Raw genomic sequence first — 13,267 nt, forward strand, 5'->3', positions numbered from 1 at the left:
GGAAACACATCTTAAGGGCAGTTAAGGGGAAGAGATTCCTTACATACAGAGGGAGGAACATCAGAATAACGTCAGACCTATCCACAGAGACCTGGCAAGCCAGAAAGGCCTGGCAAGGCATATTCAGGATACTAAACGAGAAGAACATGCAGCCAAGAATACATTATCCAGCAAGGTTGTCATTTAGAATGGATGGAGAGATGCAGAGCTTCCAAGAACAGCAGAAACTGAAAGAATATGTGACCACTAAGCCGGCCCTGCAAGAAATATTAAGGGGGGTTCTATAAAAGGAGAAAGACCCCAAGAGTAATATAGAACAGAAATTTAGAGACAGTCTATAGAAACAAGGACTTCACAGGCAACATGATGACAATAAATTCATATCTTTCAATAATCACGCTCAATGTGAACGACTTAAATGCTCCCATAAAACGGCAACCCATTCATATGCTGTCTACAAGAGACTCATTTTGAACCTAAAGATACATCCAGACTGAAAGTGAAGGGATAGAGATCCATCTTCCATGCCAACAGACCTCAAAAGAAAGCTGGGGTAGCAATTCTTATATCAGACAAATTAGATTTTAAGCTAAAGACTGTAGTTAGAGACACAGGACACTATAACATTCTTAAAGGGTCTATCCAACAAGAAGATCTAACAATTGTAAATATCTATGCCCCCAACATGGGAGCAGCCATCTACATAAGCCAACTGTAAACCAAAATAAAGAGTCATATTGATAATAATACGTTAATTGTAGGAGACCTCAATACTCCACTCTCAGCAATGGACAGATCATCTAAGCAGAAGATCAACAAGGAAACAAGAGCATTGAATGATACACTGGACCAGGTGGACTTCATAGATATATACAGAACATTCCACCCTAAAACAACAGAATACTCATTCTTCTCGAGTGTGCATGGAACTTTCTCCAGAATAGACCACATACTGTGTCACAAATCAGGTCTCAGCTGATACCAAAAGATTGAGATTATTCCCTGCATATTCTCAGACCACAGTGCTTTAAAATTGGAACTCAATCGCAAGAAAAAATTTGGCAGAAATTCAAACACTTGGAAGCTAAAGACCACTCTGCTCAAGAATGTTTGGGTCAACCAGGAAATCAAAGAAGAACTTAAACAATTCATGGAAACCAATGAGAACAAAAACACATCGGTCCAAAACCTATGGGATACTGCAAAGGCGGTCCTATGGGGGAAATACATAGCCATCCAAGCCTCACTCAAAAAAACAGAAAAATCCCGAATTCACCAACTAACTTTACACCTTAAAGAACTAGAGAAAAAGCAACAAACGATGCCTAAGCCATGCATTAGAAGAGAAATAATTAAGGTTAGAGCAGAGATCAATGAATTACAAACCAGAAACACAGTAGATCAGATCAATGAAACTAGAAGCTGGTTCTTTGAAAGAACTAATAAGATCAATAAATCACTGGCCAGACTTATCCAAAAGAAAATAGAAAGGACCCAAATTAATAAAATTATGAATGAAAGGGGAGAGATCACGACTAACACCGAGGAAATAGAAAGTTATTAGAAATTATTATCAACAACTATATGCCAATAAATTGGGCAACCTGGAAGAAATGGATGTCTTCCTGGAAACCTATAAACTGCCAAGACTGAAACAGGAAGAAATTGACAACCTGAATAGGCCAATAACCAGTAATGAGATTGAAGCAGTGATCAAAAACCTCTCAAAAAACAAGAGTCCAGGGCTGATGGATTCCCTGGGGAATTCTACCAAACATTCAAAGAAGAAATAATACCTATTCTCCTGAAGCTGTTTCAAAAAATAAAAACAGAAGGAAAGCTTCCAGACTCATTCTACGAAGCCAGCATTATCTTAATCCCCAAACCAGGCAAAGACCCCATCAAAAAGGAGAATTTCAGTGATATCCCTGATGGATATGGATTCCAAAATCCTCAACAAAATCCTGGCTAATAGGATCCAACAATACATTAAAAGGATCATCCACCACGACCAAGTGGGATTTATCCCCGGGATGCAAGGGTGGTTCAACATTCGCAAATCAATCAATGTGATAGAACACATTAATAAGAGGAGAGAGAAGAACCATATGGTCCTCTCAATTGATGCAGAAAAAGCACTTGACAAAATACAGCATTCTTTCCTAATTAAAACTCTTCAGAGTATAGGGATAGAGGGAACATTCCTCAAGTTCATAAAATCCATCTATGAAAAACCCACAGTGAATATCATCCTCAATGGGGAAAAGATGAGAGCCTTTCCCTTAAGATCAGGAACACATCAAGGATGCCCACTCTCGCCACTATTGTTCAACATAGTACTAGAAGTCCTGGCAACAGCAATCAGACAACAACAACAAAAAAATAAAAGGTATTCAGATTGGCAAAGAAGAACTCAAACTCTCTCTCTTCGCAGATGACATGATACTTTATGTGGAAAACCCAAAAGACTCCACCCCCAAATTACTAGAACTCATACAGCAATTTCAGTAATGTGGCAGGATACAAAATCAATGCACAGAAGTCAGTTGCTTTCTTAAACACTAAGAATGCAACCGTAGAAAGAGAAATTAGAGAAACGATTCCATTTATAATAGCACCAAAAACCGTAAGATACCTCGGAATAAACCTAACCAAAGAGGTAAAGGATCTATACTCTAGGAACTACAGAACACTCATGAAAGAAATTGAAGACACAAAAAGATGGAAAAATATTCCATGCTCATGGATCGGAAGAATAAACATTGTTAAAATTTCTATGCTACCCAGAGCAATGTATACCTTCAACGCCATCCCGATCAAAGTTCCTATGACATTTTTCAAAGTGCTGGAACAAACAATCCTAAAAATTTGTATGGAATCAGAAAAGACCCTGAATCACCAAGGAAATGTTAAAAAAAATAAAGCTGGGGGCATCACGTTGCCAGATTTCAAGATATATTACAAAGCAGTGATCACCAAGACAGCATGGTATTGGCACAAAAACAGACATATAGACCAATGTCTATATTCTCTGTTAGAGAGAGCCCAGATATGGACCCTCAACTCTATGGTCAAATAATTTTTGACAAAGCAGGAAAAAGTAAGCAATGGAAAAAAGTCTCTTCAATAAATGGTGCTGGGAAAATTGGACAGCTATATACAGAAGAATGAAACTCGACCATTCTCTAACACCATACACAAAGATAAACTCAAAATGGATGAAAGACTTCAATGTGAGACAGGAATCCATCAAAATCCTAGAGGGGAACATAGCAGTAACCTCTTTGACATCGGCCACAGCAACTTCTTTCAAGACACATCTCCAAAGGCTAGTGAAACAAAAGCAAAAATGAACTATTGGGACTTCATCAAGATAAAAAGCTTCTGCACAGCAAAGGAAACAGTCAACAAAACAAAGAGGCAACCCACAGAATAGGAGAAGATATTTGCAAATGACACTACAGACGAAGAGCTGATATCCAAGATCTATAAAGAACTTCTCAAACTCAACACCCAAGAAACAAATAATCAAGTCAAAAAATGGGCAGAAGACATGAACAGACACTTCTCTGAAGAAGACATACAAATGGCTAACAGACACATGAAAAAATGTTCATCATCATTAGCCATCAGAGAAATTCAAAACCACATTTGAGATACCACCTTACACCAGTTAGAATGGCAAAAATTGACAAGGCAAGAAACAACAAATGTTGGAGAGGTTGTGGAGAAAGGGGAACCTTCTTATACTGTTGGTGGGAATGAAAGTTGGTACAGCCACTTTGGAAAACAGTGTGGAGGTTCCTCAAAAAATTAAAAATAGAGCTACCCTATGACCCAGCAATTGCAGTACTGGGTATTTACCCCAAAGACACAGATGTAGTGAAAAGAAGGGCCATATGCACCCCAATGTTCATAGCAGCAATGTCCACAATAGCCAAACTGTGGAAAGAGCCAAGATGCCCTTCAACAGATGAATGGATAAAGAAGATGTGGTCCATATATACAATGGAATATTACTCAGCCATCAGAAAGGATGAATACCCAGATTTTCACTTAGATTATGCCAAGTGAAATAAGTCAAGCAGAGAAAGTCAATTATCATATGGTTTCACTTATTTGTGGAACATAAGGAAGGACATTAGGAGAAGGAAGGGAAAAATGAAGGGGGGGAAGCAGAAGGGGAGACGAACCATGAGAGACTATGGACTCCGAGTAACAAACTGAGGGTTTTAGAGGGGAAGGGGGTGGGGGGATGGGTTAGCCGGGTGATGGGTATTAAGGAGGGCATGTACTGCATGGAGCACTGGGTGTTATACGAAAACAATGAATTGTGGATCATTACATCAAGAACCAGTGATGTATGGTGACTAACATAACATAATGAAATAAAATAAAATTAAAAAAGAAATGCCCAGTTTAGGGCCCTACACCTAACCTACACTATCTGCATTTCAGTAAGATCCCTGAGTGATATCAAGTTTGAGAAAAACTGTAGCTTGTTTTTTTCAAGTATCCAGTCAAGACTTCTGGTAGTTAGCTTTACTTTCTGTATCTGAATTTGCTCAAAGGTAAAGCTTCCTATTCTATAGGTTATAAATCTAACACATTAAAATATCAGTATTCATTTTAACTGTCTCTCTTTGAATAGTTTTTTGATGGTTGCTCTAGGAATTACCATATACATACTTACTTTTAATATTCTACTTAGAATCAGTATTTTATGACTTCAAGTGGAATATAGAAACCTTACCCCCATATGGATCCCTTCATCCTTTATTTTATAGTTGTTTATCTATTATATCTCCATATATTGAAAACTTCATCAGGCAGTGGTACAGTTTTTGCTTGTAATTGTCAAACATATTTTAAAGAACTCAAGAAGAAAAAAATAGTCTGTTAGTTTGCCCAGATATTTATCATTTTTGCTGCCCTTCTTTAATTTCTGAATTTCCAAGTTTCTGGTAATTGTTTCCCTTCCGCCTAAGAACTTCTGTCAGCAGTCTTGTAGGGCAAGTATGGTGGCAGCAAATGCTCTTAGTTTTCTGTCATCATTAATAGTACTTTTCTTTCAGCACTTTAAAAATGTTGAATCAGGGCGCCTGGGTGGCTCAGTTGGTTAAGCGACTGCCTTCGGCTCAGGTCATGGTCCTGGAGTCCCGGGATCGAGTCCCACATCAGGCTTCCTGCTCGGTGGGGAGTCTGCTTCTCCCTCTGACCCTCCTCCCTCTCATGCTCTCTGTCTCTCGTTCTCTCTCAAATAAATAAATAAAATCTTTAAAAAAATAAATAAATAAAAATAAAAATAAAAATGTTGAATCACTTCCTTCTGGCCTTTCTGATGAATAATCCAGTTACTCAGATCATTTTCCCCCTCTAAGTAATGCATCGTTTTCTCCTCTGGCTGCTTTAGACTTTTTCTTTGCCTTTATTTTTCAGTAGTTTGATTATGATGTATTTGAGTTTGCTTTTTGCGGTTAGGGGGGTTACGGGGGGGTAGCCTATTTGAGATTTGCTCCCCAAATTTGGGAAGTTTTGAGCCATTATTTCTCCAAATACTTTTTCTGCACTGTACTCTGTCCTCTCCTGGAACTCCAGTGAAATGAATATTAGACTTTCTGTTTTTGTCCCACTGGTTCCTGAGGCTCTCTTCATGTTTTTTATTTTTTCAGTTCTTCCTTTCTGTTGTTTGGATGTGAATAGTTTTTATTGATCTGTCTTCGAGTTCACTTACTCCTTCCTTTTTCATCTCCATCCTGATGCTGGGCTCATCCAATGAATTTCTTACTTTGGTTGTTGGGTTTTTCAGTTCTAAAATTTCCATTTAATTCTTTGTATCTTCAGTTTCTTTGCTAGCACTGTAGTTTTCCGTTTGTTTCAGTCCTCCAGGTAGAAAGCTGGGGCTTTATTGCTCCCATTTTGCTGTCACTTCCCATGGCTGTGCCCACAGGAGGGGCCTAGTGGTGGCGAAACAGAAAGAGAAGAGTAGCTAGCATTGGCCTACCCTCTCAGCATGCAGTTCCACTAAAGCAGAGGAAGGTCCCCTCCCACAGAGTTGTGGCTCCTGCCAATTCCCATTTCTAGGCCATTGCCACCACCATCACTGCAGGATTGTAGGGGGCTGGGGTGTGGGAGAACAGAAAATAGAAAGAAAGAAAACCAGGGATTTCCTCCCTCACTTAGAGCATTATATGTTCCTGTTCCTACTCAGAAGCCATGGGGCTTCTCCCAGAGTTCCCTTCGTCCTGGCATCCACTTGCATGTTAGCTGGGGGATACTGAACAGAAAACAGTGGTAAACTCCTTGGAAGTTTGGTGGTACTTGCATTCTGGTGTTCTTCCCCAATAGCTGTTCCGTGCATCCTTTCCAGGTGTTAACAGCTGCTTTCAGTGGGAGAGACAGAGTAGAGTGTGCTTTCTTCATCTTACCTGGGATCAGAGCCCCTGTCAGTATTCATTTTTATTCTGTTCTTCCAACCAGCATTTATTCCATGGCTGCTTTATGTGACGTGCGGTGTTAGGCCTGGGCATAGAAGGATAAATACAGTATATCTCTATCTTTTGGATTCATCTATATTTTAATGGAGCACTTGAGATACTTAAATGAGTAGCCCTTTTTTCTCTAACCACCTGTTCTTTAAGTCCATTCCATGATTTGTTAAAATAATTAAAATAGGGATGAGAGAAGAACTAGTTTGGCTTTTAGTGTTAACTGTATAGACACTATGCAAAATTGTACTCCTCAAATGTCATTCTTCATCCCCCCCGCCAAAAGGACTTTTAAGTATAAAGCCCACAGCAAACATTTTAAGTATATAAAAGTACATAAAGATCTCCAGTAGATACATATGAAATTATGCCTTTAGAATCCAATCGAAGAGCGCCTGGCTATCTCAGTCAGTAGAGCATGCAACTCTTGATCTTGGGGTTGAGTTTGAGCCCCACACTGGGTGTAGAGATTACTTAAAAAATAAAATCCAATCTATATATTGATAACCAATTATGTTTCCTTAGTCTGTGATCATTATCTGATGTTCACTGTGATAATTTTATAGCATTAGAAGCAGCATAAAGAATGCAAAAAGCTTGAGAGGCAAGATAGTATAGTGATACAGAGCAGGGGCTCTGGCACCGGTCCATATGGTTTCAAGTCCTGACTCTACCACCGCTACCCATGCAACCTATGGCAAGTTACTTGATCTCTTTGTGCCTCAGCTTCCTCATCTGAAAAGTGCTGATAATATAGCACCTACGCCATAGATACAGTGGGTGAGGATTAAATGATTTAATACATGTATGTGGTATTAATACAATAGTACTAATAGCCCATAGTAAGCTCTTAGGAATGTTAGCTATGGTTAGTATTAAGGGCAAAAATTTGTCTGTTTCCTTCAGAACAGCTTTGATTGCACTCAACATTGGCAAGCCCCTTAATTCACAGGTTGGTTTTTAAAATTCAAGGCTCTTATGCCTTTCTTTATAAATCTGGCCTGGTTTAGTCATAGTCAGTAATAGATCCCAAGCATGGAAATGTGTTTCTGAGCATCTTGCTCAAAGTGATCATTTGGTTAGTCTTTTACACGGTGATATTTGTCAAAGCTTCTCCCTATAGTAATGCCAGATACTACTTCGAGTGCTCTCTGCAGTACTTCCTAGATCTTATTTTTTTCCTAATGTGGTATTCTTTACCATTCATATTCTCACTGTGCATTTCATTTTAGGTCCATGTGCTAACTTTCACTGTTTACATGTTGCTGCAAGGCCTCACGAACAAGCTACAAGTTGGGGATTTGGACTCTTGTTTAGATATAATGATGGAGGTAAGATTTAGAAAAAGGAAGTTTCACTGTTTTTTTTTCACTGGGCAAAGGACACAGGAAATCAGTTCACAAATTAAGGAATAATTATAGCCTATAGAAATGAAAATAATGTACTGTCTTATCTCTTAGATTAGCAGAGGTTTAAAAAGCTGATCAAGTGACGTGAGATGGGCACCTGCCACTGCCAGTAGGTCGTGAGTTTTGGTGTAACCTTTCTGGAAAGAAAGCTGATGTTGTGTATCAAGAACTTTAAAATAAGCAAAAATTTCAACTACTTCCAAGAATCTGTTTTAAAGGAATAATCAGAGATATATTTAGTCTGCGGTTTATATAAAAGTTATAAAGCTTTACCTAGAACAATGAAAAGTAGAATAATGAAAAATTAATAATCAATTTTTAAAATTGGATAATGTGATAATTTGGGGGGTGGGATTAAGTGCTACACAGTCTTTGTTTATAAAAAAATGTAGACACTTAAACATTTTGAATTAAACACATCAATTTTGGTAATTAAGTTGCAAATATCATATCATATAGTTTTTTAAAGAGAAATTAAGCTGCTTTTGGGTAATATCAAAGAAGTAGTACCTGTCTGTATATTCCGTAATTATATATGTAAATCTATATAGTATTCTTCTTTTGTTTCCCCTTAGAAAAAACCTTTAGGTGTTTCTGTATTTGCTTGTCTTTCAGTAATTGGTCCCTGAACTACCTTGAAAAAGTGAAATCTAATAGGAATTCTTACCATCTAATTTCAGTCCTGTCTGACTTGCTTTCCCCTGATGTGGATGTATCAGAGACTACCTATGTTGATGTATCTTGCTGATTGCATATAATTGCCATTTGGCTTTTTTCTCTCAAAGATTTTTAACCATGAGTTGTTTGGTGCCATTGCTGAAGAGAAGGAAGTGAAGCAGATCCTCTCCAAAGTCATGGAGGCACGAAGAAGCAAAAGTTACGATTCTTATGAAATCCTGGGCAAGTTTGTAGGAAAAGATCAGGTTACAAAACTTATCCTTCCATTAAAAGAGGTAAGGACTTGAATGCAATACAGGAGATCCCCATGTTACGGTATCATGAGTTCTTGAGAGCCATGCAGGATAAGCCTTAATGCTGCACCTGACCACCAGGATTTCCTTTGGAGCTAAGGGCACCTGTACTACGTAGCCACTAGCTGGCAGCCCTAGTTGGGCATTCTAAACCAGGAACCAGTCCTGGGTGTAAACCATGTGATGCAGAAGCAAAAAATTTGAAATGCAGGTGAATTTTATAGCTGGGTCAAGTGAGCAGCTAAGAACATAGCTTTTGTGGAGTCAGATTGCTACTCCCAGATTGCCAAGCGGGAGAAAAGTGGCATTTATTGAACATGTATTATGTTCTAAGCATTGTGTTTCATTATCACTTCTAATCCGCACAGCCACTCTGAGATCAATGGTACTTCCATCTAACAGATAAGAAAATGCAGGTTCAGAAAAGTCATGGTTAAAGAGGAAAGTAAGGATTTAGTTGTAGATATTTCTGTTCCAAAGCTCACATTTCTCTGCACTGCTTTCGCCTTTCTTTTCTTTTTTTTTTATTATTATGTTATGTTAATCACCATACATTACATCATTAGTTTTTGATGTAGTGTTCCATGATTCATTGTTTGTGTATAACACCCAGTGCTCCATGCAGAACGTGCCCTCTTTAATACCCATCACCAGGCTAACCCATCCTCCCACCCCCCTCCCCTCTAGAACCCTCAGTTTGTTTCTCAGAGTCCATAGTCTCTAATGGTTCGTCTCCCCCTCTGACTTCCCCCCTTCATTATTCCCCTCCTGCTATCTTCTTCTTCTTCTTCCTTTTTTTAACATATAATGTATTATTTGTTTCAGAGGTACAGGTCTGTGATTCAACAGTCTTACACAATTCACAGTGTTCACCATAGCACATACCCTCCCCAATGTCTATCACCCAGCCGCCCCCCACCCCCCCCCCCCCCCCCCACTCCAGCACCCCTCAGTTTGTTTCCTGAGATTAAGAATTCCTCATATCAGTGAGGTCATATGATACATGTCTTTCTCTGATTGACTTATTTCGCTCACCATAACACCCTCCAGTTCCATCCACGTCGTTGCAAATGGCAAGATTTTATTCCTTTTGATGGCTGCATAATATTCCATTGCATATATACACCACATCTTCTTTATCCATTCATCTGTCGGTGGACATCTTGGCTCTTTCCACAGTTTGGCTCTTGTGGACATTGCTGCTATAAACATCGGGGTGCATGTACCCCTTCAGATCCCTACATTTGTATCTTTGGGGTTCTGCACTGTTTACATTCTGCCTCCTATTGGGCAGGGACTGTAGTTTACTTACCTTTATAATGTTCTCTGTGCCTACTGCAGGAGTGAACATTCAATAAATGTTAATAATTCCTTTTATTATAATTTTATGTACTAAAACCAGCACTATTTAATGACAAGAATTAACCATAATTCCAAATGTTTTGGTGTTAGATTAACTCTGTAATTGTTCCTACCATGCATTAATCTTACCTAACTAAGAATGTTAGATATGTTTTGATGATGAAAAAACATGTGAATTTTCCATGTATATTATCAAGTTCCTCCAAAGTAATGAAAGTTATTAATACCATGTCCTGTGCAAGGGAAGGGAATAGCTTTATAGTGCTGAGGTTTGTGTTGGGGTTGGTGGTCTTGGATTCCCATTAAGTTCCTCTGATTTGGCCCAATGACTAATATCAAACCCTGAGGCTTGGCCATCACAGCACTTTATTAGCATGGTTTCAGATGAGTAGTGACTGCATTTTGTTGATGTCTATGTGTGTGTGCTTTCCTCTAATGCGCTTAGAGGGTTGACATCTTCCAAGTGTCACATCATATCTCCAGCCCTGTGCCCCGAATTCTCACCAACAGAGAGCACAAGAGGGAGTACAAGATATCCAGAGGTGCACTTCCTGCTGATAATGGTTGTCTCTGGAATTGAGGTTATGTGTAGATAATACTTTATATGTTCTGTTTGAAATTTTATTAAGAATGTTTCTTTTTTAATTAGAAAACAAAACCAAACATATATTAAAAAGCAAATATATATTTTAAAAACTACCATTACAACAAATGAAAATGCAGTTCTGTGTTACCTCAGCATGATATTTATGTTTGCCTTTAGATCTTACAAAATACCACAAGTTTAAAACTGGCCCGGAAAGTTCATGAAACCTTGCGCCGAATCATAGCAGGATTAATTGTAAATCAGGAAATGACTGCAGAATCCATTCTATTGCTCAGTTATGGTTTGGTCAGTGAAAATCTCCCCCTGTTAACAGAAAAAGAAAAGTAAGTTTGAAAAAAAACAAAAAACAAAAAACCTATCCTTAGGTGCTTGCTTCTGATAAGCCATTTAGTTCTTACTCGTAAGTGGATTAATTTAATAATTTACCTTAGTAGTGTATATATATGTATATATATATGTATTTGCCTGAGTTATAAGATGGTACTACTTAGTGGTGTTTGAGCTAATGTCCTTCCAAGTGATAAATTTCACCTTGAGATTATTTTTACAATAAATGAATGAGTTAGCAGCCAGGTATTTTGGCATTTCTCTGAGACCATTTTTGTTTTATTTATTGAATCAAAGTTAGGGTAGATTTTAAATATATACTGATTAAACAGATATTTAGACCTTAAAAGGTTTTAAAATACCTTCCTTTGGATTTTGCTTCTGGGTTCTAAAAGAAACTCCTTGGCATATGTTTTCAAAATTCAGATGGAGTGTCTCCTTACTATTCATCTTAACTGTGTGTTCATCAATCTCATATCTCTTTCTGGGGTTGTGTACAACCTTGATGAACAACCTAAGAATCTCTTGTTTCTCACGGTTAAAGGAGAGAAAATGCCCACAGTGAGCAGCACATTACTTAGCGCTGGGCTCCAGTCACCAGGCAGGGCCACAATAACTTGGAATGCAGCGTACAGTGTTCTTCTCCCTGTTTCTCCTTCATGATTGACAGAAATCGAGGAGCCCCTGCACTAGATCCACGTCTCCCACCCGAGAGCTGTCTTCTGCTCCCCCCAACTCCAGTTCGAGGTGGGCAGAAAGCTGTTGTGAGCAGGAAAACCAACATGCACATATTTATTGAGTCCGGGCTTCGGGTAAGAATTAACCTTAAAATGCAATTTGCTACCCACAGTGAGTGTGCCTATTTTAATCCTCTGCTAGATTTCCAGTACTGCTCATTTCCACTGTAAATGCCTTACTATAAGTAAATTATGGGATTTTTTTTTTTAAAAGGTGAATTGGTCCATTTACCATTTCTCTCTTCCAGTACTTATTTTGATGATATAACTATCTCAGAATTAATGATTCTGACCTCTAACATTATTATTATGGGTTCACTATTGTTTTGTATGGACTTCTCTAAATTTATTTTGAATTTTTTTAAAAAAGATGTGAGCTTCTAAAAACAAAAAATTGATCATTTATTTCCTTTTAAAACCCTTCATTGGCTCCCTTTTTTCCTGAGAGCCCAGTCCTTCATCTGGGCTATGAGGCCTAGCTTCCTTTTGTACCACTGCAACACACATCCCAGCCCCCAGGCTTCTGTTCTTTAGTCCCCACACTCTTCCCACTCCAGGACCTCACCACATGCTCCTCCCTTTGCCTGGGTCCCCACAGAAGTCTCAAAGCACACTGCATTTACAATTAATTATTTGCTAGTCTGTCTTCCTGGCTAAGATCCATCATGCAGGACCGTGTTCATCTTGATCACTGCTATGTCCTATGTGCAGAGCCAGCATCTGAATCACAGTAAATGCTGAGTAATCACTTGGTAAATGAACTTAGCATCTCAGCTCCACCCTGAGCTCCCACTTTCGTCACTTACAAGAGAGTCTCCCAGGCCCTTTCCCATTCCTTCAAAATTTTGTCACATTAGGACAGAAGCATCTTAACATTTCATGTTTGTCTCTTAAAATCACTTCACCTTTACCTAACTCATTTGGTCTTGTGGGCAACTGGTGTGAAATATCGTTTTGAATCTTTTAGCTGCTACATCTGAGTCTGAAGACTTCCAAGATCAAGTCTTCAAGTGAACCTATTCTGGAAATGTTGGATCCTTTTGTCTCTCTCCTCATAGACTGCCTGGTTTCCATGGATGTGAAGGTGAGTTCTGTTCCTTCACAAGAGCCATGTTGTGCAAAATATCCAGAACTTCAAGGCTTGTGCTTCACAAGATGATTGAGTTTTTAAGTGGATTTATGATATTATAAACTACCTCTCTTCCCTGCATTACATTGCTTTCCAATGTAATAATCCCATGTATTTGGATAGCCTTTAATAGTTTTACAAGCCCTGGGACGTACGTTACTTATTTCATTCGATCCTCACAACAGTGTTATGAGGGTGAGTAGTGGGGTCCCCGTGTCAGCACTAATCCTCTTCATC

At 38.7% G+C, this 13,267-nt stretch overlaps 1 protein-coding gene across 4 annotated transcripts in view; it reads left to right on the top strand.

The window, feature by feature from the left end:
- Positions 1-13,267, top strand: part of UTP20 (UTP20 small subunit processome component) — a 100,106-nt gene that overhangs the window by 71,899 nt on the left and 14,940 nt on the right. For all 4 annotated transcript variants that reach the window (XM_032416153.1, XM_032416151.1, XM_032416152.1 and 1 more), the window contains exons 44-48: positions 7,721-7,819; positions 8,683-8,850; positions 10,994-11,160; positions 11,835-11,976; positions 12,869-12,985. In XM_032416153.1, coding sequence (XP_032272044.1) covers positions 7,721-7,819; positions 8,683-8,850; positions 10,994-11,160; positions 11,835-11,976; positions 12,869-12,985 — 693 coding nt within the window. The remainder of the gene's footprint in view (positions 1-7,720; positions 7,820-8,682; positions 8,851-10,993; positions 11,161-11,834; positions 11,977-12,868; positions 12,986-13,267) is intronic.

Source organism: Phoca vitulina, unplaced genomic scaffold, assembly GCF_004348235.1.
Source record: "Phoca vitulina isolate PV1807 unplaced genomic scaffold, GSC_HSeal_1.0 scaffold19, whole genome shotgun sequence".
Lineage (NCBI taxonomy): Eukaryota > Metazoa > Chordata > Mammalia > Carnivora > Phocidae > Phoca > Phoca vitulina.